The sequence below is a fragment of the Carlito syrichta genome, unplaced genomic scaffold (genome assembly GCF_000164805.1).
Source record: "Carlito syrichta isolate Samal-C Ts95f unplaced genomic scaffold, Tarsius_syrichta-2.0.1 Scaffold302098, whole genome shotgun sequence".
Taxonomy (NCBI): domain Eukaryota; kingdom Metazoa; phylum Chordata; class Mammalia; order Primates; family Tarsiidae; genus Carlito; species Carlito syrichta.
This window is the reverse complement of record NW_007246194.1, coordinates 184,133-211,463: the sequence shown is the minus strand read 5'-3', so window position 1 is coordinate 211,463 and position 27,331 is coordinate 184,133. Positions and strand designations below refer to the sequence as shown.

Sequence of the window (27,331 nt, the reverse complement as noted above, 5' to 3'; positions counted from 1 at the left end):
TGTAGAGCAACAGGAACTCTCATTCGTTGCTTGTGGAAATGCAGAATAGTAACAGCACTTTGGGTGATAGTTTGACAGTGCTTTTCAAAACTAAACATACACTTACTGTATGATCCAGGAATCAACTTCCTTGGTACTTACCCAAAAAAGTTGAAATGCCCATACAAAAATGTGCACATAAATATTTACAGTACTTTATTCAAACTTGGAAGCAGCCAAAACAGCCTTTAGTAGGTGAGTGTATAAACAAACTGTGGGTCATCTAGACAATTGACTATTACTCACTATAAAAATAAATATGCTATTAAGCCAGAAAAAGACATAGAATGACCTTAAATGCAAATTCCTAATTGAAAGAAACCCATCTGAAAATACTATATATTGTACAATTCCAACTATATATAACATTCTGGAAAAAGCAAAACTACAGAGACAGTAAAAGATCAGTGGTTGTCAGGAGTTAAGGGTGAGGGAGGGTGAAAAGGTGGAGTACAATGGATTTTTAGTGCAGTGAAACAACTCTGTATGACACCATAACAGTGGATTCATGTCTCTATATTTTGTCCGATTTGTGTATTGTAGAATGTATAACATCAAGAGTGAACCCTAATGTAAACTATGGACTCTGGTGATAATGAATTATTAACGTGGGTTCACCAGTTGTAAGAAATGTACCACTCAGATAGGGGATGTTGATTATAGGAAAGGCTATACATATGTGGGTGCAGGGGGTGACTGACTTCTGCTCTAAAATTGCTCTAAAAAATCAAATCTATTTGAAAACATATTTGGGCTGGAGAAAGGAAGATGAGAAAATGATAGACATTGGAAGGTATCCCTGAAAAATGGCCCTATTCCTTAATGCTTAGGAAAACAAACCCTGGAGAATTTTAGAGTCACATAAAAACTGCCTAGTTCCTGCTTGTGATGGAACTCAGGAAAGCAACAAGTTTCCCTCCATTCTGGCGGCGAGGGGGGGGAATCATGTTATAATTAATCAAAGATGTCTGAGCCCTGCTGAGCTTCTGGTAGTCACCAAGTGATACGGGACTGCACTTCTCTTACATCTCTTCAAGAGGACCACTGGGCCTGAAATCGCCTTCCCATCACACACACACACACACACACACACACACACACACACACACACACACACAAACACAAAGGACTGATATCGCCAGATAACAGCCAGATTGCATGTACCTCAGATGATGTGAGTGGACACAAATATCAATGAGCATAAGGACAGATGACAATATACTAGATGTTGCCCTCTGAAGCCTGTATTCCACATACAACCTGAAGAAGAGACATGTGGGGAGAAACAGTGACTGAATCAAGAAATCTCAGTTTGACTAAGAAAACCTCCATTTGGTAGAAAAACTCAGATTAGCCTTGTGCTACTAGGCAGTAATTGGCTTCAGATGAAAAAAATATATATAGAGAGAGATAAAGACATACACACAATCACACACACACACACACATACACACACACACAGAAAAAGAGAGAAAGGTAGAAAGAGATAGACATAGGAGGAAAGAAAAAAATGAATGATATTTTTAGCATACCTGAGTTTGTGTCACGAGAAGTCAGTATAAATATATTAAATTACTTAAGTTGATAGTTCTCAATGACCCCCTTTTATTATATATATTTTAATGCTTCATTTTTTATTTCAAATATCAGTTTTTGGATAATACAGACTGCACACATCACTTTTTAAAAAATTATATTATGTTCTATCTGCAATATATCAGAAAAATAAAACTAAATTATAATCATAGGCTATTACATCAATATACGTTTAATATCATGTCTATACAGTGAAATGAAGTAAAGTGAATGTCTGTACCAACATGTAAGGTCACCAAGCATATGTACACTGGGAATATGTATAGTTGAAATATATACATCCTGATATAGTTATGATGAATTGGAAATTCCCAAACTGTGAGTGGTATGAATATTGATGGCATGATTTTTCAAGAAGCTGAGGAAGTCTTGGAAAGTACTATGAAAAATAAAACATAAACCTTTGATTTATAACATACTTGCCTACCTGGTTTACACACTATTTTTACTCTTCCTCATTCTTTGCATTTACCATTGCTGGTCCCTGGTATCTTGCCCACTAAAATTCCAGTGTCATTCCCAGTCATTTGGTTGTTGTAATTTTTTTTCTTTTAGTTTTTTGGATTTTTATAAGGCAAAATTTTTATTAAAGTATAATACACATAAAGAAAAGTACACAAATTCTAAGTATACAGCAGCATGAACACATCAGTTTAATCAACATCCAGGTCAAGAAACATGTTCTCAATACCATGAAGGTCCTCTTGTACCCCATTCCAGTAACTACACCCTTACAAAAGTAAACTCCATTCTGATGTCTAATAGCATAGATTAAGTTTGCTGATTTTGAATCTTATACAAGTGGACTCATTCAATATGTAGTCTATTGTCTCTAGCTTCTTTTGATCAAAATTATATTAGTGAAATTTATTCCTATTCTTGGAATTAGTAACAGTTTGTTTATTCTCATTGCGATGTCATATATTACAATTTGTCCATTCTATTGTTGATGGAAACCTAAGTAATTTCCAGTTTGGGGCTACTAGAAGATAATGCTGCTATAAACATTCTTGTACGTCTCTTTTGGTGAATGTATGATTCCATTTTTTATTGGAAATATACCAAGACATGGAAATGCTGGGGCTTAATATAATACCTAGCACAAAATAAATCTTGAGTTTTGAGTCATTGCCCCAATGATATCAATGCCTTTTAGTGATTGTGAGGAAAAATAAGGTAATAGAAAAAAATGACCAAAGCAAACTACTACTAAAAATATCCATTTATTATTAATTGATCAGGCTATAATTTGCTTTGTGTAATATAAAGTATTTAGAACAGATAATCTTAAGCTTTATTCCTGTGTAAATTTGACTATCAGTTGGTGTTAGTCAAAATTATAATCAGTCGAATTTAGGATGAAAAGACTAAAGGTAAAATTTTTTGGACATCTAAATTTTACATGTTTTCTATTTTATTTAAAGTTGCCTACAGAAACGACTGGTATAATTTATTTGTATGACTATGTAAGCAAATGTTTTAACCCATATGTAAATTTAATTTCCTTCTAATTCTTTTCTAATAATAGGAAATTGATGTGCTTTTGCAAATAGAATACTGTTGTGCTTCATTCACATTTAATGAGTTCTACTATGGTCACACTTTGCACTTTCACAATCATTTCTGCCCCTACATGATATTAATTGGATCTCTTCCAAAACACATTAGGCTATTTATGCTGTTTGTTGTCTAAAAATGCTACATTTGCCAATTATCTCCTAAAATTTGCTCCAGAGTTTTCATCTGATTACTTTCACAACATGTACTTCAACATTTTAACTTTTCTGTAAATGAGAAGGTCCTTCTTTTGCTATAAAATTTTCCAAATGTGATGCCTCAGCAAAGTTTTTAAAAAGAAACAAAATATTGAGTAGAAATGAATGCATTGTAATTTTTTTTCTTGCCCCCAAGAAAAATAAAACTGAGCTCCGGGAATAATGTTATGACTCTGGGAAGACAAACATATAGGGAGCAGAATTGCATTGAGTTGGGAAATAATTCTAAACATTTAGAAATATTTTTCAATAATTTTAGGAATATAATGTTTTTCCTTGTTATTTTTATATATTATACAAATGCAGTTTCTGAAGAGGCAGCAGAATCTGAGTATTGATATCATACTTCTGGGAATTAATATTGTACTCACTACTTTTTAATACATACAATGAAAGCTCTCTGATCAAAATACGTTTTTCTCTTTAGAATTTTGCCACTTGTACATAAGCAGAAATCAGACTGTAAATAGCAGGATGCAAATTTTGTTTAAAGATATATAATATGCATTCTTAGAAATAGAGATTGTTAATATGTACACTAACCTCTTTCATTGTTATTTGGCTAGGTGACACGAGGTAAATACAATCGTAGTTTTATCCTTATTGTTATTCTGGAAAATCTTAGTTCTCACTAATTCGATATGTTTAGCTATCAGAGTTTTAACTGTTGATCGCCAAAACTATCAATTAACATTTATCTTCATCTCTATATAGGGCAAGACCTACATTTCTTTCTAAAAGTGGAGATAACAATTGTAATGAAAATACTGGAGTCCTGGGTCAGAATTAGAACTCTCTCCATTGGGAGATCTGAAGATCTCGCCACGGAAGATCTGTCCACTATAAATTACATCAAAGATGAAACTGGTCTTCACAATCCCTACTCCAGTCCCATCCCCTATCCCGCTCTTACATATCTGTCCTTAGGAATCTAACACATTCTAAAACTTAACTAGATATCCTCATTATTTCAATGCCTACCTGTACCCTGTTTTATCTATTCATTATAACATTTCTTTTAAAAGGCATTACATTTTCTTTATCCAGTCCAGCTTCTATGGGCAACATGGTTGATTCCATGTTTTTGCTATTGTGAGTAGAGCTGCAACAAACATACGTATGCAGGTATCTGTTTTGTAGAATAATTTGAGTTCCTATGGGTATATTCCCAACAGGGGAATTGCTGGGTCATATGGAAGGTCAATTTCTAGTTCTTTCCATAAAGAAGGACAAATATATGGACTTTACAGCAACTTGGATGAATTTGGAGCTGATCATTCTCAGTGATCTATCACAGAAACAAAGAACAGAGTACCATATGTTCTCACTCATAAGCGAACCTTGAACAATTATAATACTATAAGAAAGCGTTTGGCAGCAATGGGAAACTGTCAGGGGACGGGGTGGGATTGGCAGTTGAGGGAAACTGCTAGGGGAGGGAGGGGCATACCTCATCAAGAAGGTTACCTGCATAATCAATGTTTGTATACCTAACCCTGAATTGTACCTTGCATCTTTATAATAAAATAATAATAATTTTTAAAAAGGCATTACAGCCATTGTGACAGGGATGTTTATTTTCCAAACACAGATGTTCAGATTCGTATCAATGTTTAGAGGACAGTCTTCTTCCTTTACTGTACAATAACTTCGAATTGTTAGATCTTAGGGTGTCGGCACCCTACATGTCTTACTCATCTTGGAATCTCCAGCATTTCGTTTAGGGACTGGCACAAAGAAAGAGTTCCAAGTTTGTTGTGAAACCGAATAAATCTGGGTGATGACTGACACCCTAGCGCAGTGGGTTAATCCTATTAGACCACACAACAAACTATTGAAATCTCCCGTTCTGGGATCAGCCTTCCCAAGTACATGCCAAGTTTAAGTGTAGGAATCTTGTTGTTTTCACAACCCCTGCAGGAGTCTTGGCACACACAATTCGCTCTCTTAAAATCTGTTGAAATTGAACAGCCATAAATCAATATTGAAAAGTAAAGTGTGAAGGGAAAAAAAGAGGAATGTAAAAGATATAACAGGGTTGGGTTGTTGGAAAGACGGAAGAAAACCAATGATAAAGCGAAGTTAACATCCCAGCTTTCAGAGTATTAACCAAGCTTCCTGCGTGCAGGTTGCCTTAGCAACAGCGGAGAGCGTCCGCCCGAGCCCCGCTTATCGCCCCGCCCCCCAGCCGTCACACTCCTCCTGCGCCTACCCGGCACCCTTACTTTCGCCCCAATCTGCCAGCTGGGATCTAAAGTCTTACTCTCTGTGCCCGTATGTGTGCTGCCTTACTAAAAATATGGCAACAACTATCTAGAGTAAGAAATATCTTCTTTACGTATAATCCACATTTTTTCTGCAGATATATAAACACAAAATTACAAGCTACTTGTAATTTGGAGGCTCTGTCTAGCATGAGCGTTTGGAGCCGATTATCAGGCAGTGCCCTGGACACCAGCAGCCTTGGAAGTCCCCGGTTTGCGGAGGGAGACGTGGATCTGAGTGGGGCGGGGTGGTCCCTGTCACTGTGGAGGAAGCGAGACTGTTCGTCGGGGTTGGCGTGGTTTTTCTGTCAATACTGGCTCCACCATGTGAGTGATTGCTTACCAGCCGTCCTCATCCCTAATCCTGCTGCTCGACCCTTACACTCTCCCGCTCTCTTCCTCAGGTCGAAGGTTTCCTTTAAGATCACGCTGACGTCGGACCCGCGGCTGCCTTACAAAGTGTGAGTTGCTAGGCCGGGATGGGGCCCTCGGGGCCGGGCAGTACTGACTGGACTGGCGGTGATCCGAGTCTTTCGAACAACTCCCACTCCATCGCTTCCCTTTTTCCACCCCTGTCCGGATCTTGAGAGGCGAGGTTCCGTACTTGCCTCGTAAAAGGGTCAGCTTGGCCCTGGCAGGAGAGTGGGTGTATTTGTGTTGGTCAGTGCCTCTGGTGGACGACTGGAGCGGGAGGACGTGTGAACAAGACTCTGGTAATATCCTGGGATTCTTAAACAGTCTGTCTGCTGGGTATTAGAGAGGCCTTTTGCTGCTTCGACCAGGTGTTAGAAGTTAGGAAAGACAGCCCGGTTGTCAGACTGAAATTACTTGAATGTATGTTAGCGTTAAATTTCTGTGTTTTGTTGCGTGTGAATGACTCAGTAATTGGGCATCACAAAGTAATGAGTCTCAAATCACACACTTCCTAGTTGGGAATTAATAAAGAGTGCTTAGTAGCAAAGTGTGGAAATAGGGCAGTTTATCTATGTGGTCCTTTACTTATTCTTTTGCAGTTAAATTCTGGTTTAACACGAATCTACCTACATACTCATCTGACTCTTCCTATGGTTTTAAGTAAACACTCTTGAGGTTATTGTGTCTGGAAATTCCATGAAATGTGGCAAAGAACAGGATTGCAATAGGATTTTTTTTTTCATAATTAACATAATTAGTCCCGTGACCTACCTAACTGAACTGATAAGTTTCAGTGACTACCTCACTGTGACCCATGCAATCTTCCAGACTTTTGCTTCTTTGATCTTTTCATCTACAAAATATCCTTTTTACACTTTATCTCACATGTTCATGGTCATAGTCTAGAATTTTGAGACTTTCAATAATTGCTTCATCTCTAAAATGTCATTGTGAGGCAGTCTCTTATGGTTAACTACATTGCCTCTTTTTAACTCATTTACTGTAAAGTCTCTTCTACAACACTGTACAATGTTTCATTTAATCCATTAATCACATTGTTATTTAATCTATAAATATCCACTCCCCTATGCCTTACTTTATGGTCTATCTTTAAGTCATTCTGTAGCAAGCACCTCAACTCTAGTACCTACCTTCTTTCCCCAGCATGTTTTGCTTGGTGAAATACCACCTCTTAATCCGGCTATTTGTGTTCTGTGTACATAGCTGGATGTGTCTGGAGAAAATAACACAACAGGCTGTTGGGTTTTATGTGAAATTCATGACTACACTCAATAGTACTGCCTTGCACTATACTACATTCTTCAAATTTGCTCACTTTTCTCTTTATTCTCAGAAAGGATTTTTTTTTTTCTATTTTGAGTTGGAGTCTCACTCCATAGCTCAGGCTGGAGTGCAGTGGCACACTCATGGCCACCCCAGCGTCAACCTGCTGGGCTCAGGCAATCCTTCTACCTCAGCCTTCCAAGTAGCCGGAACTACAGGTGTGTGCTGCCATGCCCGGCTAATATTGTAGAAATGAGGTCTCACCAAGTTGCCCAGACTGTTCTCAAACCTGTGGGCTCAGGTAATCCCCTCACCTTTGCCTCCCAAATTACTGGACTTGAGCCACCACACCCGGCCGGATTATTTTTTTTTTTGTCTCAAACTTTCCACAATTTAGTTTCCCCTTACTCTCAAATCTATCAGAGGGAAATTATCTTATTTTTCCATTCCCCACATCTATAAACCTTGCACTACATCTATAAACCTATAATTTCAGTCTCCCACCCTGTTACGATGAAAAGCCAATCGTTCCACTTGAGCTCTGGATCCCATCTATTTTAATCTCAAGAGTACAGTGGATGGAATCAAGTGGCTCATCTCTCTTCATCATTGGTTTCTCCCTCTATGTTGGATTATTCTTACCAATGTGTAAATGTACACATTGAAAGAGAGTGAGGAAGAGGGAAGAAGAGAATAGAGTAGCACTATATCCTTACATACCTGGAACATTGTACCAGTCCAATTAATAATGTGGTGACTGAGTTTAGTAGATATAATTATTTAGCATGTATATATGTATGTAGTTGTATGTGTATGTTTAATCTATGTATGGGCATGTATGTGTAAAATACATATAATGTGGTGATATATGTATATGTGCAATGGTACTTACGCTATATATCCTATTCAAAGTAAATGGTAACTTAATCCTGGCATGGTAGCTTATGCCTGTAATCCCTGCACTTTGTGAGGCCAAGGTGGGAGAATCACTTGAGCCCAGGAGTTCAAGACCAGTCTAGGCAGCATAGTAAGAACTTGTCTCTGCAGAAAAATTTATCTAGACATGGTCGCGGGTGCTTACAGTCCCAGCAACTCGAGACTGAGGCAGAAAATTTACCTGCCATGATCATGCCATTGTACTGCAGCCTAGGTAGCCATGATTTTTTTAAAAAGGGGGGAAAGAAAAGACTAAATGGTACTAGTAAAAGCAACAGTAAGATTTGTGGAAAAGCATGTTTTAACTTTTAAATACTGGTCTTTGCTTGTCAAACAAGTAAACTCTGATAGAGTAACTACCCTTGAGCTGGGTTCTATGGTGCATGCCTCGGGAGATTGAGGCGGGCGAATTGCTGGAGCCTAGGAGTTCCAGATGTCTACACTAAGTCCAGTATCAATACGGTGATCAGATGTCTACACTAAGTCCAGTATCAATACGGTGGCTCCCAGGATTAGGGAACCAGCAGGTTACCTAAGAAGGGGAGAACCAGCCATATCTGAAACAGAGTAGGTCAAAACTACAATGCTGATCAGTAGTGGAAATGTGACTGTGCCTTTGAAAAGCCACGGCACATCAACCTGGGCAACATAGTGAGATCCTGTCTCTTTAAAAAAACAAACAAAAACTTGAGTTTTATTTAGTTTTAAATTTATTCTGGGGGATGTCAGAGTTTTTATTTTTGTTTTGTTTATTGATAGAGTTAATATGGTATCGACACTAGGCCACAAAAATGTTGCTATTAAACATTCTTTTATACACAGGATAAATTAAAATTACATTTAACTCTTTCAGTCTGATTCATATCTTTTCTGTCTTATTTTCCAACTTTTCTTCTCCTCCCTTTCTTACTACCATATCACTTAAAGCTTCAGCCTCTCCATTTCCAAATTGACAAACTAGCCCTTTTAATCCTGCTTGCCTTTACACATGTTTTCTTCTGGACTTGGAGTGCAGTCTCATGACCACTACTCAATGACCTGTTGTAATGCTAAAAATTTCATGTCTCTGAAGATTTCTGTAATTGTCTACAGAGTTAATCTCTTTTAACTTCCTGTGGTATATTTGTTCTTAGGCTTTATAATAACAGTTGTCAGGTTGGGTCATCGTTTTGTTTACATGAAATATTTATTAGAAGAAAATAATACCAGTAACTTACTTTAAAAATTGACTTTAATATAAAGGATATTTCACATTTTCTCAAAATACAAGTATCATTTAAGTGACAACTTTGTGAAATGATGTTAACTGGCAAGTAGAGTAGCTTCAAATTAGTTAAAGTCTGTGGAGTCACCATGACTCTCATTTTTTCTGATTTGTGCAAATCAGAACATGCATTAAAAGATGTTTTCATTTTTGTTCTATTGGCTTATCTGGACAGTCTCACCGACTTAATATACAGGTAGAAACGTACCTTAATAAACCTCAATGTGATAGCTAGTTATATTGCAAGAACATTTCTGAGTCTCCAATTTGAAAGTGAATTGAACCCCAAGCTTTTAGAAATTCTATTGAGGCAGATTTTTAAGAAAACAAATCTCAGGTTCTAAACTATAGAAGTATTGCAGAAGTACTTACAAAATCCTGTTGCCTACTCTGTAAGCTGTCACATTGCCAGTTTATTAGACTTTTTAAAAAAACAAATGTCTATCCTTTAGAACTGTGTTTTTATTCCCCCCCTCCAAAAAAAATTAGGAAATAAAGGGTAAAAATGATACCCATTTTCCTCCTTTAACAGTATTTTGGAGGGGTGGACTGGGGGTAGCCAAGAAATCTATTTACAGTTATCTTACTGAAAATCAAAATAATATGCTGTGGTTGATATATATGGTTCTTATCTTCATAGATGTGTAGACTAAGTGGGGAGAATATTACATCATGATACTTGGTATTAAGACATTAAAGAATAATACAATAGTATGGTGGTGGCAGAGAAGTTTCAGTGAGAGATGTTAGCTTGTCATTCTCTCTTCCCTGCTTTGAAAGATGTTCTGTTTTTAGTCGTTTGTAATTTGTTTTACTTTAGAAATCTTATCTTTAAATTTTTTTAGGGTATAATGTAAATTTCTTTTTCAGTTTTTTAAATCTGAAAATTTTTACAGATTTACCCTTGGACTAAGTCATTTTTTAAAAAATCTGTTTATTGGTGATCTGTAATATACTTCTCATTATACAAGTCAATCATTTAACAAAATCATACATCTCTCTCCAAATTTTATTTTAGATTATACTAAACCCGTTTTGAATGATGGTGTAGATGGTGAAAAAAAACCACTTCATTATTGGCATTGTGCCAAAATAAAGTTATTCATTTTCATAAGTTTGGTTTACTATTTTAAACATGATTATTAAGAGTGTCCAGGAGGATTTATTAAAAGCTTTATGATCTAGTGTTGCTTCCCAGATAACCTTTTACTTATAATGAAAATGATAACATTATCATATCAGGCGATGAGGTATTTAGACAGAAGGTAGTCAAGTAGACTGTGGACTAAGGAGAGATTCAACTTTTTGAAGTCTGCCCCTAGAAACAAACAGCAGTCCATATGGTAGTCTAAAACTTCTATCATAGTGTTAGAACTATATAAATCTTCATCTAGAAAGGCTGTTAACGTTCATGCAGAGTGCTAGGCACCATCAGCTCTAAAGTTGTTTGCTTTTTAGGTGTTTGTTTGAAGTTAGCAAATATAGTATGCAATCAAAATAGCCAACTTTGAAACTCAGATGATAGCTTTGTCCAAGTTGGCTACAATACCAGAAATACGAACTAAAGAGACTTTACCAAAAAACTTAAAATTTTTTTTTTGATTCTTCTTGCAGACTTAGTGTTCCTGAAAGTACACCTTTCACAGCAGTCTTAAAGTTTGCAGCAGAAGAAGTAAGTATGGAAATTAGAACAACCTTTATGGAATGCGGTTTGGAAATATGCTTCAAAAATTTTTACAATTTGTGTGCATTTTGACCCATCGTTTCTATGTGGGTTCCTTACTAGACTTATACTATTCTCAAAAAATTATAAGTAGAATGAAACTTGACTTACTTTCAGGTATAAGAGTGAGTTAAACAAATTGACACATCTGTTGTACGCACTCATTGACAATTATAAGGAGAATTCTTATTAAAATTTAAAGGGTACTGATATTTGTAAATGTTTTTTAAAACGTAACATATCACATTATATTCTATATACTCATATTTTTACTAGTTTTGATTCTGAAATTGCAATTTAATAAAATATTTATCATAGTTTTCAAATTTTCTGCATGAGCATGTGGATGGTCATTAACACTTGTTTTCAAATTTTCTGCATGAGCATGTGGATGATCATTAACACTTGTTTTCAAAGTGTCTAGTTTTTAAAAACATGTTTGACTTTGTTTGGTTTTTAAGATATAAAATTTTTCCTAGCCAAGTGTGGTGGCTGGCATCTGTAGTTTCAGCTACTTAGAAAGCTGAGGCAGAAGGATCGCCTGAGCCCAGCAGATCAAGGCTGTGGTGGCCGTGAGTGTTCCACTACACTCCAGCCTGGGCAACAGAGTGAGACTCCAACTCAAAAAAATTAAAAGTTATACATTTTTTTTAATAAAGATGTGGGGTACAATTCAGGGTTAGGTATACAAACGTTTATTATGTAGGTACCCTTGTTGAGGAGGTGTGCCCCTCCCCCACCCCTCCTCCCCAACAGTTTTCCACTACTGCCAATCTCTTTAAATTTTCCATACGAAATGATTAGAAGCCACATATAATGCAACTCTTTGGACAGGACACTTGGAAGAATAGCTTGATCTAGTAGTAATGGAACCAAAATGTGACTTGGAGTTCCTGTCCTAGTTGTGACATTAACTAGCCATATGACATAGGGCATATCCCTCAATTTCTCTCTTCCTTGATTTTTTATCTGTAAAATGAGAGTAGTTAATGCCTGTCCTTCCTGTTTGCTTAAGTGATTTTTAGTAAAAATATCATTTACCAAAATTTTGTGGTGAAGTTAAAAGTGCTAGACAGGTATAGAGTAACCCAAATCAAAATGGTTTCGTTCAGAATCTTTTAAAAAGTTTGTAGTCACAGAAGAATTTTAACAACGAAATAAATAAGAAGCCAGCTTAATACATAGTCTTGCCCTGAACTTGGATGAGTAATAGTAAGTTAGCCAGCCCACCAGTGCTCATAGCTTCTTGAAAACTACTGTCAGGAAGCGCTAACATCTTTTGTCACTCATTCAGAATTAAACTGCAAAGCAGTAGTCCTTGTTTTATAGTCAATTTTGATATATTCTTCAAGCAGAAAGGATAAATAAAATGAGGTGGGACACAACTCTGAATATAGCATTGTTATTACATTTTGCTACACAGATCACTTGCCAGAATATTCCTGGTCTGGGGAATTAGCAGAATCCACAAATTCCAGATTTAAGAAGTAGATCTATATAAGCTATAATTGATATTTGTTATAATACATTTTGTAGTGATTTTGACATATGTCCTTTATAATGCAAAGGCTGTGGTGATCTTGGTTTTCTACTAAAAGTAGAAAATCTAAACATATAGTTGAAAATAAACTAACAGACTTCACACAACCATTTATATTGATGAAGGTTTTAATATAGATTATAATTACCATGCATCATAGGTGCTACACATTTATTTTTTATTTTTTTGTGTTGGAATCTCACTCTGTTGCCCAAGCTAGAGTGTGGTGACATACATATGGCCACTGCATCCTCAACCTGCTGGGCTCAGGTGATCCTTCCATCTCAGTCTTCTGAGTTGCAAGAACCACAGGTGTGTGCCACTACTGTGGCTAATTTTTTTTAAATTATATTTTTAAAAAAAATTATTGTAGAGACGAGGTCTCACCAGATTGCCCAGGCTGATCTCGAACCCTGGATTCAGGCAGTCCTCTCGCCTGCTCCCCGCATAGTGCTGAGATTACAGGCTTGAGCCACATTGCCCAACAGTGCTATGCATTTAGAAAAAGTGTGACTTGCAGGCAGTGGTGAGAGAGGTTTTCATGAGATGATATTGTGAAATTTGTTTCAATAAGAACAAAAGTTGACTTGAAACCAAAGTCTGAATTTAAATTCCTGATAAAATTCTCTTAATAAACAATAATAAAATTCCCCAACACATGCCTGAGATTTAGTTTACTAATTAATGAGTTGTCAGAACCTGGAAAGAGCCTCCTAACATACTTACTTATAGGAATTATAGGATCTGAGGAAGAAAATAAATGAAAAACGAGGATCATAAAGTTTTGCATCTAGGAGAAAACTTGTCAGTATTACAGGACAAAACAGACTACTCCCTCTATTTTATATCACTATGTTGCCTCCCCCAATTTTCGCTTAACTATTGCTTCCACATTCTCCAGACGGGAAAAATGGCATCAGGAATTCCTTTTGATTTTTGAAGTTCATAAAATATGTTGTCATGACATGGGTGTGACTAAGCAAATAAATAACTTATCTTAAAATGAACATGATCTAAGAAGTAAGATTCACCCAGTAGGGTGACTGAGAGCCTTATAGGACTCTAGTTATGGAAATCTGAGAGCCTGATAATTAATTGAGTGTTTAGTCAAAATTTTATTGAGACTGTAGCTTCTACAAAATATTTTTTAAATTCACTTAAATACACTTTGAAGTTCTTTAAAAATTTCTGAATCTTTAACAGGACCCAATGAAGAATGTACCATATTGAGAGTAAAATTTGTTTATTATGTACCTAATACTGTATAGCAAATAATTGTTCTTTTTTTTTAACTTCAACATTTTTTTTATTTTAAAATTGTGGGGTACATTTCAGGGTTAGGTATGCAAATATTCACCGGGCAGTTACCGTTGTTGATGAGGTGTGCCCCCACTTCCCCAGGCAGATTTCTACTACTGTTAGTCCCGCCTCCCTGCCCCCCTCCTCTCCACAATTTCCTGCTACAGGCAATCCTTTTCTTATACTATTGCAGTAGTTGTTCAAGGTCCACTTATGAGTGAGAATGTGATATTCAGTTCTTTGTTTCTGTGAAAGATCACTCAGTATTATAGACTCTAATTCCATCCAGGTTGCCACAATTTCATGATTTTATTCTTCTTTATGGCTGTGTAATTTCCCATCATGTATATGTACCACATTTTTTTTAAACAGTTCTCTTTTGATGGAGAGCACGGTGGTTCCATGTTCTTGTTATTGTGAACAGTGCTGTGATAAACATATATGTGTGGGTATCTTTTTAAAAGAGTGATTTGAGTTCTTCTGGGTATATGCCCAGTAGGGGGATTGCAGGGTCATATGGAAGGTTGATTTTTAGAACTTTTAGGTATCACCACACTGTTTTCCACAGAGGCCGTACTAGTTTGCACTCCCACCAAGAGTGTCAGTGTTCCCTTTTCACAACATCCTTTCCAGCATCTGTTATTTTTTCAGTTATTGATGATGGCCATTCTGACTGGAGTTAGGTCGTATCTCAGTGTAGTTTTAATTTGCATCTCCTTGATGACAGTGAGAATGAATGTTTTTTCATGTATCTGTTGTCTGTTCGTATGTCTTCTTATGATAAGTGTCTATTCATATCTTTTGCCCACTTTGTAATGGGGCTGTTTGTTTTGTTCTTTTCGGCATGTTTGAGTTCCTTGTAGATCCTAGATGTTAGGCCTTTATCAGACACGGAGTTGGCAAATGTTTTTACCAGTCTGTGGGCTGTCTCCCTGCTCTCTTGATGGTTTCTTTGGCTTTGCAGAAGCTTGTCAGTTTGATGAGGTCCCACTTGTCTATGTTATCGCTTATGACCTGGGCACTTTTTGTTTTGATCAGGAATTGGTTGCCAGTTCCAATTTCCATAAGAGTGTCTCCTGAATTTTCTAAGGTTTTTATAGTTTGAGGTTTTACATTTAGGTCTCTGATCCATTTAGAGTTGATTTTTGTGTATGGGGATAGGTAGGGGTCCTGTTTCAATCTTCTGCATGTGGTCAGCCAGTTTTCCCAGCACCATTTACTGAGTAGGTTCTCATCACCCCAGTGCTTGGTGGTAGAGGCTTTGTTGAAGATGAGTTGATTGAGAAATTGAGGTTTTGCTTCTGGAATCTCAATTCTATTCCATTGATCTGTATGCCTGTACTTGTACCAATACCAGACTGTTTTGATTATTGTAGTTTTATAATAAAGTTTAAAGTCTGGGAGTGTGCTACCTCCTGCTTTGTGTTTTTTGCTGAGGATTGTTTTGGTTATTCTTGGTTGTTTATCTTTTCATATGAATTCCTATATTGTTGTTTCTAGGTCTTAAAAGAATGTTGCTGGTAATTTGATGGTATGCGTTAAATCTGTAATTCCCTTAGGTAAAATGGATATCTTAACAATGATTCTTCCAATCCAGAAGCATGGAATATTTTTCCACTTGTTTGTGTCATCTTTGATTTCTTAGACGTGTTTTGTAGTTTTCATTGTAAAGGTCTTTCACATCTCTGGTTAGGAAGATGCCGAGGTATTTCATTTTTTTTTGGTGACTATTGTGAATGGAATTGTGATTTTTTATTTGGGTTTCTGTTTGTTTATTATTGGTGTATAGAAATGCGATTGTAGTTGCAAATTTATTTATTTATTTATTTTATTTATTTATTTGAGTTGAAGTCTCACTCTGTTGCCCAGACTGGAGTGCAGATTATTTATTTATTTATTTATTTGAGTTGAAGTCTCACTCTGTTGCCCAGACTGGAGTGCAGTGGCCACCGCAGCCTCGACCTGCTGGGCTCTGGCAATCCTTCTGCCTCAGCTTGCAAATTTATTTTATACCCTGAGACTTTGCCAAAGTCTGCTATCAGTGAAAGGAAGTTTTTGACCGATTCTCCTGGGTTTTCAAGGTATAGAAACATGTCGTCTGCAAAGAGAGATAACTTGACTTCCTCTTTTCCTATTTGGATACCCCTGATCACCTTCTCTTCTCTGATTGCTCTAGCTAGGACTTCCAAAACTATGTTGAACAGGAGGGGTGAGAGTGAGCATCCTTGTCTTATTCCAGTTTTCAGGGGAAATGGTTACAATTTTTATCTGTTTGGCAATGTGCTGGCTGTGGGTTTCTTATAGATGGCTCTTACTATTTTGAGGTATGTTCCTCTATGCCTAGATGCTCAATGGTTTTTATCAAAAAGGGGTGCTGGATTTTATCAAAAGCTTTTTCTGCATCTAATGATATAATCATGTGGTTTTTTGTTTTTACATCTGTTGATGTATTTAATTACATTTATGGTCTTATGAATGTTCAACCAGCCTTGCATCCCAGGGATGAAGTCTCCTTGGTTGTGATAGATGATTTTTGAGATGTGTTGTTGAATCCAGTTTGCTAGGATCTTGTTGAGAAGTTTAGCATCTATCTTCATCAAAGATATTGTCCTGTAGTTCTCTTTCTTTGTTGGATCTTTACCTGGCTTGGGTTTCAATGTGATGTTAGCGTCATAAAATGATTTGGGGAGAGTTCCATCTTTCTCAATTGCTTGGAATACTTTCGGTAGGATTGATATCAGTTCCTCCGTGTATGTTTTGTAGAATTCTGCTGGAAAGTCATCTGGTCCAGGGCTTTTTTTGTAGATAGTTTTCTTATGACATAGTCAATTTCCTTGATTGTTATTGGTCTATTTAGGATCTTACTTTCTTCTTGTTTTGATTTGGGAGGTTGTGTGATGTCAGAAAGTCCTCCATTTTCTTTAGGTTTTCAAGTTTATTTCCATACAAGTGTACATAGTAGTCTCTGATAATCTTTTGTGTTTCTTCAGGGTCAGATGTGACTTCATCTTTATGTTTCTAATTGTGTTTATTTGGACTTGTTCTCTTTTTTTTCTTGGTCACTCTAGCTAGGGAACCATCAATCTTGCTTATCCTTTCAAAGAACCAGCTTTTTGTTTAGTTGATTTTTTGTATATCTTTTTGTCTTCTATGTCCTGAATATGGGCTTTTATTATGGTGATCTGGATCCTTCTGCTGAAGTTAGGGTTTTGATGGTCTTGCTCTTCCAGCTTCCTTAGGTGACTTGTTAGGCTGTTAACTTGTGATCTTTCCATTTTCTTCATGTGTGTTTGTAGAGATATGAATTCCCCTCTTACTTCTACTTACACGGCATCCCAGGATTTTGGTAAGATGTTTCTTCATTTTCATTTGTTTCCAGGTATCTTGTAATCTCTGTTTTGATTTCCATGTTGACCCAGGAGTTGCTTAACATCATTGCTGTTTAGTGTCCATGTCTTTGTGGGTTTGGGCAGAACTTTATTGGTGTTGATATTTATTTTTATTGCACTGTTGTATGAGAAGGTGCATGGCAAAATTTCAATATTATGACATTTTTTTAAGCCTGATTTATGGCCAAGGATGTGGTCTATCTTAGTGTATGTTCCATGCAGTGATGCGTAGAATGTATATTCTATGGTCGTTGGGTGGAGTGTTCTGTAGGTATCAGTTAAGTCCATTTGGTCAAAAAGTCACATTGAGGTTCCAGATCTTCTTGCTTATTTTTGTCCTGAAAATCTTTCTATGGTTGTGAGTGGGGTATTAAAGTCCCCAGCTATGATAGTGGTAGAATCAATATCTTTTTTAAGTTTGCCCTAGAAGCTGTTTTATAAAGGTGGGTCTCCTATGTTGGTTGCATCTATGTTTAGGATAGATATTTCTTGTTGGTGGATTGAACCTTTTATCATTATGTAATGACCTTCTGTATCTTTTTTAATTTTTGATAACTTAAAGGATATTTTGTCTGATACTAAGATTGCAACTCCAACTTTCTTTTGTGTTCCATGCATCTGTAAATTTGTTTCCTATCCTCTTACTTTGAGCCTGTGAGTGTCCCTTCTGGTGAGATGAATCTCTTGGAGACAATATATTGTTGCCTTAAGATATTTTATCCATTTTGCCATTCTGTGTGTTTTCAGTGGTGCATTTAGTCTATTCACATTCAGGCTAATTATTGAAATGTAGGAGTTTATTCCTGTCATAAGATTCTTATAGAGTTGTTGTTGTTCCTGTTTAATATCTTTCTTTTGATTTTTTGGGTTGATTCATTTGTGTTATCAATCTTTTTCCTGCACTCTTGTGAAGAATGTCGTCGTTCTTGTTTCCTTTTCTTCTGTATTTCATACTTTCTTAAGTGTTTCTTGTAGAGGTGGTCTAGAGGCAACATAAGATCTTAGGGATTGAATGTCTAGAAAAGATTTTACTTCTCCCTCGCTGATGAAGCTTAGTTTAACTGGGTAGGTTATTCTTGGTTGAAATTGTTTATCTTTGAGAACTTTGAAGATTGGACTTCACATTCTCCTAGGCTGAAGTGTTTCTGTAGATAAATTTGCTGCTCTTCTAATTAGTCTTCCTGGTAGGACGTCTGACTTTTTTCCCTTGCCGCCTTTAGGATTTTTTCTTTTATGCCTACTTCATTAAGGCAAATTGTTATGTGTCTAGGAGTTGGTCTTCTCATTTGTTGTCTTGCAGGAGTTCTCTGGATATCTTGTGTTTGACTTTTTGCATCAGTGATGAGATGAGGGAAGTTTTCTCAAATGGTTTCATGAAATGTTTGTTCCAGGATGTTCTCTGTCTCACTGCCTCAAGAAGTCCAATTACTCTTAGGTTCGGCCTCTGAAATAATCACTCATCTCTTGAAGGTTTTTTCTGTCTTTTTAAACTTCTTTTCTATGTTTTTGACAGTTTGGGTTAGTTCTATATTTTGGTCTTCAAGCTCTGAGATTATTTCCTCTGCTTGGTTAATCTGCTTTCCATGCTTATTAGTTTGTTATTTATTTCAGTCACAGTATTCTTTACTGCTGTTATCTCAGTTATCAACTCCTTCCTATTTTCCTCTTGTCTCTCCTCAATTCTTTTTATTCTCTCTATTAATGTTTTGATGTCTGAGTTTGTAGTATATGACCCGTCATTCTGGGGGCTCTTCATTGTTTTCGTTCCGAAGTCTTTTCTCAGTGTCTGACCTCCCAGGGGTCTGTATGAGACCCGTATTCTTCTTGTGTGTTTTCTTCATTTGTGTAGATTTTACTCCCCACTTTTTCCCCCTCTTCTTTAATTCTGATGTTCAGGGGTGGCGGTGCTGCTTTTACTTCTGTTTGCTCAGTCTCTTGTTCTTCCTTATGTGAATCCTCTAGCTTTGATCAATTCTGAGGCTGGACTGTGGGTTGGGAGCTATACTTTTTTGCAGTTTTGAGATTTAATTGGGGGGGAGGTGTGATTCAAGATCTATCTGCATAACCCTGTATCCACCAATAGGTATATGGGTACTGTGGAACCCCCTTCCCACTGCCTTGCAATCTGTCCATGCGGTGGAGGTATAAGTTTGCTCCCTAATAGCAAAATGAGGTAAGATGAAGGAAAAGAATGGAACAGGGAAGGGAGGGAGGAAGGTGGAGAGAGAGAAGAGACAAATGTACCGACTAACAAATGAAAGGAGACACAAAGACAGAAAAAAGTTTAAAAAAACTAAAACATACAGGCAATCATACAAACACACAAGCCAACCAACCTCCCTATTGATATATAATTCCCCTACACAAACAGGAGTTCCAAAGAAAAAAAGGAGAAATCAGTAAAATAACAGAAACAAGGCAAGTATGAAAATGTTATCAAAAACAGAGAGAAGAGAGAAAAAAGAGAAAAGTAAAAAAAAGTAAAAACAAACAAAAATGAGCAAAACAAACAAAGAATATAAACATTTAAAAAAGTAAAAACGCCAAAGCAAGCTTGGTCTGAAATTGTTCCTGTGAGTCAAGGTCCTTTCAGCACTGATCTCTAGCTCTTATCGCAAGCTAGTAAGGTTGCTCACAGCTAGAGTCAGATGTCCCAGGCCTGCTGTGGAAGGATCAGATCTGGATCCCAGGCCTGGGACATCTGACTCTGCTGCCTGTCATGTCTGCCACTCAGATCCAACCTCTCTGTGTCTGATCTAGCATGGGGGAGAGGCTTCTTTCTCTCCCCTTTGATGCAATTACCTTAGGTCCCAAGTTGGAGGCTGGGCAGAGCTGTGTAGAGCTGGGCAGGTTGATGCAGGTCTCTGCCTGGTCCTGGGACAGAGAAAATGACTGATAAGCACCTCCTTACCAGGCATGGGCCTCCTCCCTGGCCCTCCTTGATCCTCTCTCTCCACTGATTGGATTCTGGCCTCTAGCTGATCTCTGGCCCCACCCCTGTGTGGCAGCTTGAGGCAGGGGAGGGAGCAGGGAATTCCACAAAGCCAGGAGCGGAGGGCCACAGCTGCTGCACAGTGCCTGGGGCTGGCTGCAGCAGCCACCTTTTGCAGAGACATTCTCAATCCGACTTGTCCTCTTGCCATCTTGCCCCTCCTCCCCAAATTACTGTTCTTAGGCATGGTTAAGTTCTTATTTTATTTTTTTTATTTTTATTTATTTATTTATTTATTTATTTTTGAGTTGGAGTCTCTCTCTGTCACCCAGACTGGAGTGCAGTGGCCGCTCCCAGCCACCGCAGCCTCGACCTGCTGGGCTCCGGTGATCCTTCCGCCTCAGCCCTCCAAGTAACCCGAATTACAGGCATGCGCTACCACGCCCGGCTGGTTTTTTTATTTATTGTAGAGATGAGGTCTTGCTGCCCTGGCGGGTCTCGAACCCGCGGGCTCAGGCAATCCACTCACCTAGGCTAAGTTCTTATTTAAAAACTTGATTCTTCAGTTCACTACTTAAAATAAACTTCTAGTTGTTTTTCTCAACTATGTATATGTGACCATTATAAATGGTAGAACAATACTTCCCAGACAACAAGACCTACACCCAAAATAGTACCACCAAAATAAAAGCCATGAAACACTGGGATTAGTGACCAAAAGTTAGGGAAACACTTAATTCACTGTTTTCTTTTTGAAGTTAAACTATATTAGTATATTTTAGATTTTTGAAAAGACCACTAGTTTAACATATTGTTTTCCAAACTTACTGGTCACAAATTCAAGTATAACATTTATAAAATTAGTTCATAGCACAAACTTGTGTAATAGGTATTTGTTGAATAAATGAGCAAACTATGAATACATAAACATCACTTTGACAACTGCTGGTCTTTTTAAGAGATAGAATCTGCCTTTTGGCTACCAATAAGTTCCATGCCACATTTTATTAATTCTAAAAGCACATCTTTTTAAACATCTCTGAAATAATTCAGGGAGGCCTACTATTACTATTGACCACATGGTGGTCACATAATTGTCTAGGTGATATCACATGTACATAACTGAAATTTATTATTTCCTAGTGAAATGATTGGACAATTGCAATCCTTTGGGCTTTAAGTCAGCAAATCATTTAAGAAGAATTTAAAGAATGTAAGCTTTGGTTGTTACTAGAAAATCTTCTATGGGCCTCTCCTGTTAAACACAAGAGAATAAATGTTTGCAACTTGCCATTTCTAGGGAGAAATTGTAGGAATGGTGTCATCAATTTATTTTGCTTATAGTTTTTTCCTGTGCAAAAGAATTATATATGATAAAAATAAAAGTCCAAAAGAATAAACCTTGATCTGGACATAAACTGATAGTATTTGCCTTTTTCACAGTATGTAAAATAAATAAGGTACATTTTATAATTGTTTCCTAAATAGAGTCAGAAGCATTATTTAGACTAAGTGTTGTTGAACAACAAAGGGGATCAGGAGTGCTGACCGCTGCACAGGTGAAATCTACAAATAACTTTTGACTCTCCAAAAACTTAACTAATAGCCTACTGTGGACTGGAAGCCTTACTGATAACATAAACAGATGACTAATGCATATTTTGTATGCTACGTGTATTATATACTGTATTCTTACAATAAAGTAGGCTCCAGAAAAGCTATTATTCAGAAAATCACAAAAGAAAATACATTTACTATTCATTAAGTCGAAGTGGACCATCGTAAAGGTCTTTGTCTTTGTTGTTGAGTAGGCAGAGGAAGAGGAAGGTGAAGAGAGAGGTCTTGCTATCTCCGGGTGGTAGATGCAGAAGAAACTCCACACATAATTCATTCAGGGGGCAACTGTACTTTTCTTGATGGTTTCACACATTCTAAAAGATAAATCACATCTTAGAATTAAAGAATTGATATATGTAGCCCATTCTTGCAAATCCTGTTATATCTATATGTATTTTTTCTCCTTTTAGTTTAAAGTTCCTGCTGCAACAAGTGCAATTATTACCAATGGTAAGAATCCGTTTGAAAATTTTTTATTACCTCAGATCTATAGTTTTTTGTGTGTGTGCTTTTCTTATAGAATAGCACTTTATAATATCTTGTATCCTTATCACTTCATGCCAGATTATTATGAAAAATAATTTTATGTTTTGGCAAGTTTTTTTTTTTAAATATGTTATGTTGTTTTAGTATATACAAAGTTGCTTTAGAATATAGAAAGTTGACTGGGCAAGAGGGCTTACTCCAGTAATCCCAACACTTTGGGAGACTGAGGCAGCAGGATTGCTTGAACCCAGGAGCTCAAGACCAGCCAGGGCAATAGAGCAAAGTGTTGTCTCTATTTATAAAAATTGAAAAATTAGCTGGGATGATGGTACCTGTAGTCCTAGTGACTCAGGAGGCTGAGGCGAAAGGATTGCCTGGGCCCAGGAAGTCAAGGCTGAGGTGAACTATGATAGGGCCACTGCGTTCAAGCCTGGGTAACAGAGATCCCTACTCAAAAAAAAAAAAAAATCAAACTAACAAAAACAATATAGAAAGCTAAGCAGGAATATACCTTTGCCATACATTGCTATACCTCTCCTGTTAGAAAACGGTTTCTTATAGGCTTGCAATAATGAAGATTTTATTCAGTTAGGTATATAATTAAAATCTCAATCTCTTAGAATACTGATAATCAGTTTTGATGAAACCTGTCATGTGAGAAAATAGTGCAATAATAAGATGAGGAGTAAAAATTTTAAGGAGAGCTTAACTATGTTTCAAGTATACAAAGTGATATTATTGATGAGTGCTGGTGAATGGTCCATGTGCGGTTTGGATAGACTAAGAGGAAATGGGCCTAATGTGCATGAGGTAACTTAGATAAAACAATTTCTAACTCTAAAATATTCTGCATGCTGTCACATTGAAGTGTTTCTCTGTTTAGAAGAAAGTTGGCCTACTTTCTGGAAAGTTTTGGACTTGCAACTGAATAACTCTTACAAAAATGTTTTGAAACTTACAAGTGTTAGTGAAATTTGAACTAAATGACTTTGTGGATTCTCCCAGTCCTAAGATATTATGCCTCAGAGGAATATGAAGATGATTAATGGCAAACCTAAGGTGCTCTTAGCTTTTTAGAAGAAATGTCAAACATTATTTCTCACTCTTATGTGGCAACATAGAATTAAAAACCTATCTTTCATAGGACTTACCAGGATCATTGCTTTAACAGCAATGAGTATGGATGCATAATAATAGTAGATTCCAACAGACAGATAACCTGAAAGATCATCACTTCTGTTCTGGGGTTTAAGTTGTTTAGCGTGGGCCTGTGTACACAGCAGCACTATTTTGGCAGATCTCTCTTCTTGTTACTATTAAATCATTTAGCTTTAGAAATAACTTATGTGATTTTACAACTTATTTTCTAGATGGAATAGGAATAAATCCTGCACAGACTGCTGGTGAGTATCTATTTGAAAACTCTTGGAGGAGTGGGTGGCCTATATATGTCAGTTGACACTGAATATTTATTTTATTCTAATTATACTTGATAGGACTTTAATAAGATAGAGCTGCATTTTAGGGACTGTACAGCAGTCTTTATGTGTCTAAGTAATAATTTGTTTCATTATTTATATCATTTATGTATGTATTTCTCTGAAACCTAACATTAGCCTGAGCATTAAAAGTATTTAATTAATGCATATAACAAAAAATCTGAAGGTAAGATTGTTTTCTCATTGGAATAATGATTTTGACATACCTCTTAAGGTAGGTGTGAAGTAGTAACTTTAAAGTTCTCAAAAACTTGCATTACTTTGAGTTAGCATTCATTAAATGCTATCTATTGTTATTTTAAAGTATAATCATGTACATTTCAAGAGCCTGAGTCAATGCTTGCATAGTATTTAAACTGCTAACCTTATACAGAGTGATACATTGATGGCCTAAAAAATAGGCAGGATAGAGCCGGGCTCGGTGGCTCAGCCTGTAATCCCACGCCTTTGGGAGGCTGAGGTGAGTGGATTGCCTGAGCCCGCGGGTTTGAGACCCGCCTGGTCAGACGAGACTTCATCTCTACAATAAATCAAAAAATTAGCCGGGCGTGGTAGCAAGCGCCTGTAGTTCCAGCTACCTGGAAGGCTGAGGCGGAAGGATCACCGGAGCCCAGCAGGTCGAGGCTGCGGTGGCCGGGAACGACCACTGCACTCCAATCTGGGCGACAGAGTGAGACTCCAACTCAAAAAAAAAAAAATAGGCAGGATAAAATACATGTAACTTTATTAAAAATAACCTAAAGCATAAAAAAAGATTATATTTTTAAATGTATTCTCCTGGACTTATAATCTAATAATAATGTTTTAAAATTAAGCATACTTTAATATAACCTCATTCTTGAGCAGTAGTTATTTTTAAATTATTGTATTCTAAAGTATTTCTTTATTATAGCAAAATTATGTTGTCTTCATGAGCCATGAGATTGAAATTTTGTCATAGAACATAATGACTTAAAATTGCAAATTTTTGTTACTTAAATCAGTAATTTTTAGTGTATGATATTTTAAAATTAAAAAAGATTCTTGAAAATCATGAGGCATTTAATTGTATGGATGCCTTTAAACTTAGATAAAGGTTTTGTTTTTTTCTTATTCTATAAGTTTCCATTTACGTTACTTTGAATTACTTCTTACTTTAACATATTGCTTGTCACGTTACCTTTAAACATTGAATGTACATATAATTGAATATGAAGATAGTCTCTTGGTAGGCAGTTGATCCCAAACAAGTCAAGATACCTGAATTTTGGTTACTTGAAGTGATTTAGATATGTTATTTTTTTTCTGTCCTTAGTTATTTTATTGTGTATTAAAGCAAGTATTCATGATTAAATTAGTTCAATTTGTTACTTGTTGAATGTATTCATTAGTCACTTCATGGCTGGTGTTCCTATTTAAAATTTGTAAACATTGTTGGATTGTGAAGATATAAGAATAGGAACAAGACTTCAAAAGCATGGAATTGGGTTCTGCTGCTTGAGCTTTTGTACCTAGTTTACCTTTTACTACATTGTTTATTGTGTTTAATAATTGTTGGAATATTAAGATATCTTGATTTTCGAATACCTAACTTTATGTTTTGTTTATTTGTATAGGAAACGTTTTTCTAAAACACGGTTCAGAACTGCGAATTATTCCTAGAGATCGTGTTGGAAGTTTTTAATGTCTGCTACTTGGAACATAAGATTACATTTCAAAATAAATATTGGTATTTTTTTGTTGTTGTAAAATTGAAATCAGGCATTTACCATACTATGAGTACACCAAGGATCAATGAAATAATGAAAGGTGACTTTTCGTCCCTTTTTATTGTTTGTACTCTTTATGTGAAGAGGAAATGCTTATGAATTGAGTGTATTACCACCACAGAAGATCATGTAGTCTTTGATTACTACCTCACAACACAAACCGGTAGTTCATTTGGGGTAAATGGATTATCCAACTGTGTTTTATAACTGGAGGATGCTTCTGATAATTCTTTCTGAGAACATTTGGAAAATTAAAATGTACTGAATCTTACATATTTGTCTGAGTTAAACATGTAAAAAGATTTTGGATCGTGAATGGCTGATTGCTTGATAATTCGATTCTTAATTACATAGTTTATGTTAAAGCGATAGACCAATCAATGAATAGTTAACTATCTTAAATTTTCATCATTTAGGTTTTTTGAAATTTTAAATCTCGTGTCATAAAATTCAGTTTCATATCACAAAATTAAACATGAACTTTTAAATCTAATGCTTATGTATATAAATTGATGTTCCATACCATATTTTAACAGTGATCTTGCAGAATCCAATACTGTGGAAGCATCCTTTGCTGAGTTATGCATTCCTTTTTCAATCTCTTATTGCAGACTTTTAAATGAGAATCTTTAAGAAAACATTGTTTTGGGGGGGAGTAATATTTTTAAGTAGCATTCAGGAAGAGAGTTGTTGCAAGCAAGATTTGAAAATCATTACAAAACAAGGAAATGTTGATTGGAAATGCTGATGAGTTATACTTATTGAAGACTGAACTTTTAAGAAAGTGCTAAGATTTCTCACTCGAGTTAGTATGAAGCCAGAAAGGGAAGATGGGGAACCCAGATGACCAGGCTTCTCATAAGGAGGAAAACAACAAAGGATAGCAGGAGAGAGGGACAGAATCCTGAAACAAAGTGTCACAGAAAAAAACAACTGAAAAGCTAGAACAACCAAGAGTATGTTGGGGAGAACTGAAAGGGAAACAAAATACTTGACATAGTCATAAGTATTAGGGCACAGATAGGGTGAGGGTGGATGGATGGAGAGGGAGAGGCACAGGGAGGTGCAGCGATGCCGGAGCCGCACTGGCAATCCAGAGATCCGAGTAATTGCAAAGAATTGCAATACACAGAGGTGAGAGAAGATAAGATTTATTTAAGAATTGTTTGCCCCTACAGACAGGGAGCAGGGCTACACTCTAGGTGAGTGTGACCCGTAGCCCCCCAAAGCCCTGGCTTAAATCCTTTTCCTTGGAGATGTTGCAGTCAGGTAGACGTGACTTCTGTGACTTCCTTATTGACCACCTGTGGATGTCATGGAGAACTTGTGACACAGAGACCCATTAATGTCTGTCCATATTATCATAGCCCCTAGAGAAAGGCGTGACAAGGATTCTAATGTTCCTGCACCTTCCTGAACGACATTCCTTAGAGCTAATGGAGGGTGTATTTCACCTTATCTCCTATGCATTCCCAGTGGGTAGCTTCGGGGGATCCTTGGCTTCCCTGTCCCAATTTACTGGAAGA

The 27,331-nt window shown here is 36.7% G+C and overlaps 1 protein-coding gene across 1 annotated transcript; it reads left to right on the top strand.

Moving 5' to 3' along the window:
* Positions 1-5,927: 5,927 nt before the first annotated feature.
* On the top strand, positions 5,928-26,298 carry UFM1 (ubiquitin fold modifier 1). Its single transcript, XM_008056081.2, has 6 exons — positions 5,928-6,001; positions 6,079-6,135; positions 11,187-11,244; positions 22,483-22,522; positions 23,929-23,961; positions 25,653-26,298. Coding segments are annotated over exons 1-6 (258 nt in total). The 5' UTR covers positions 5,928-5,999; the 3' UTR covers positions 25,721-26,298.
* Positions 26,299-27,331: the final 1,033 nt, after the last annotated feature.

Coding starts and splice junctions, on each gene's coding strand:
- UFM1 (XM_008056081.2), top strand. Junction 6,136..11,186: donor CCGCGGCTGCCTTACAAAGT/GTGAGTTGCTAG, acceptor TTCTTCTTGCAG/ACTTAGTGTTCCTGAAAGTA. Junction 22,523..23,928: donor AAGTGCAATTATTACCAATG/GTAAGAATCCGT, acceptor CTTATTTTCTAG/ATGGAATAGGAATAAATCCT.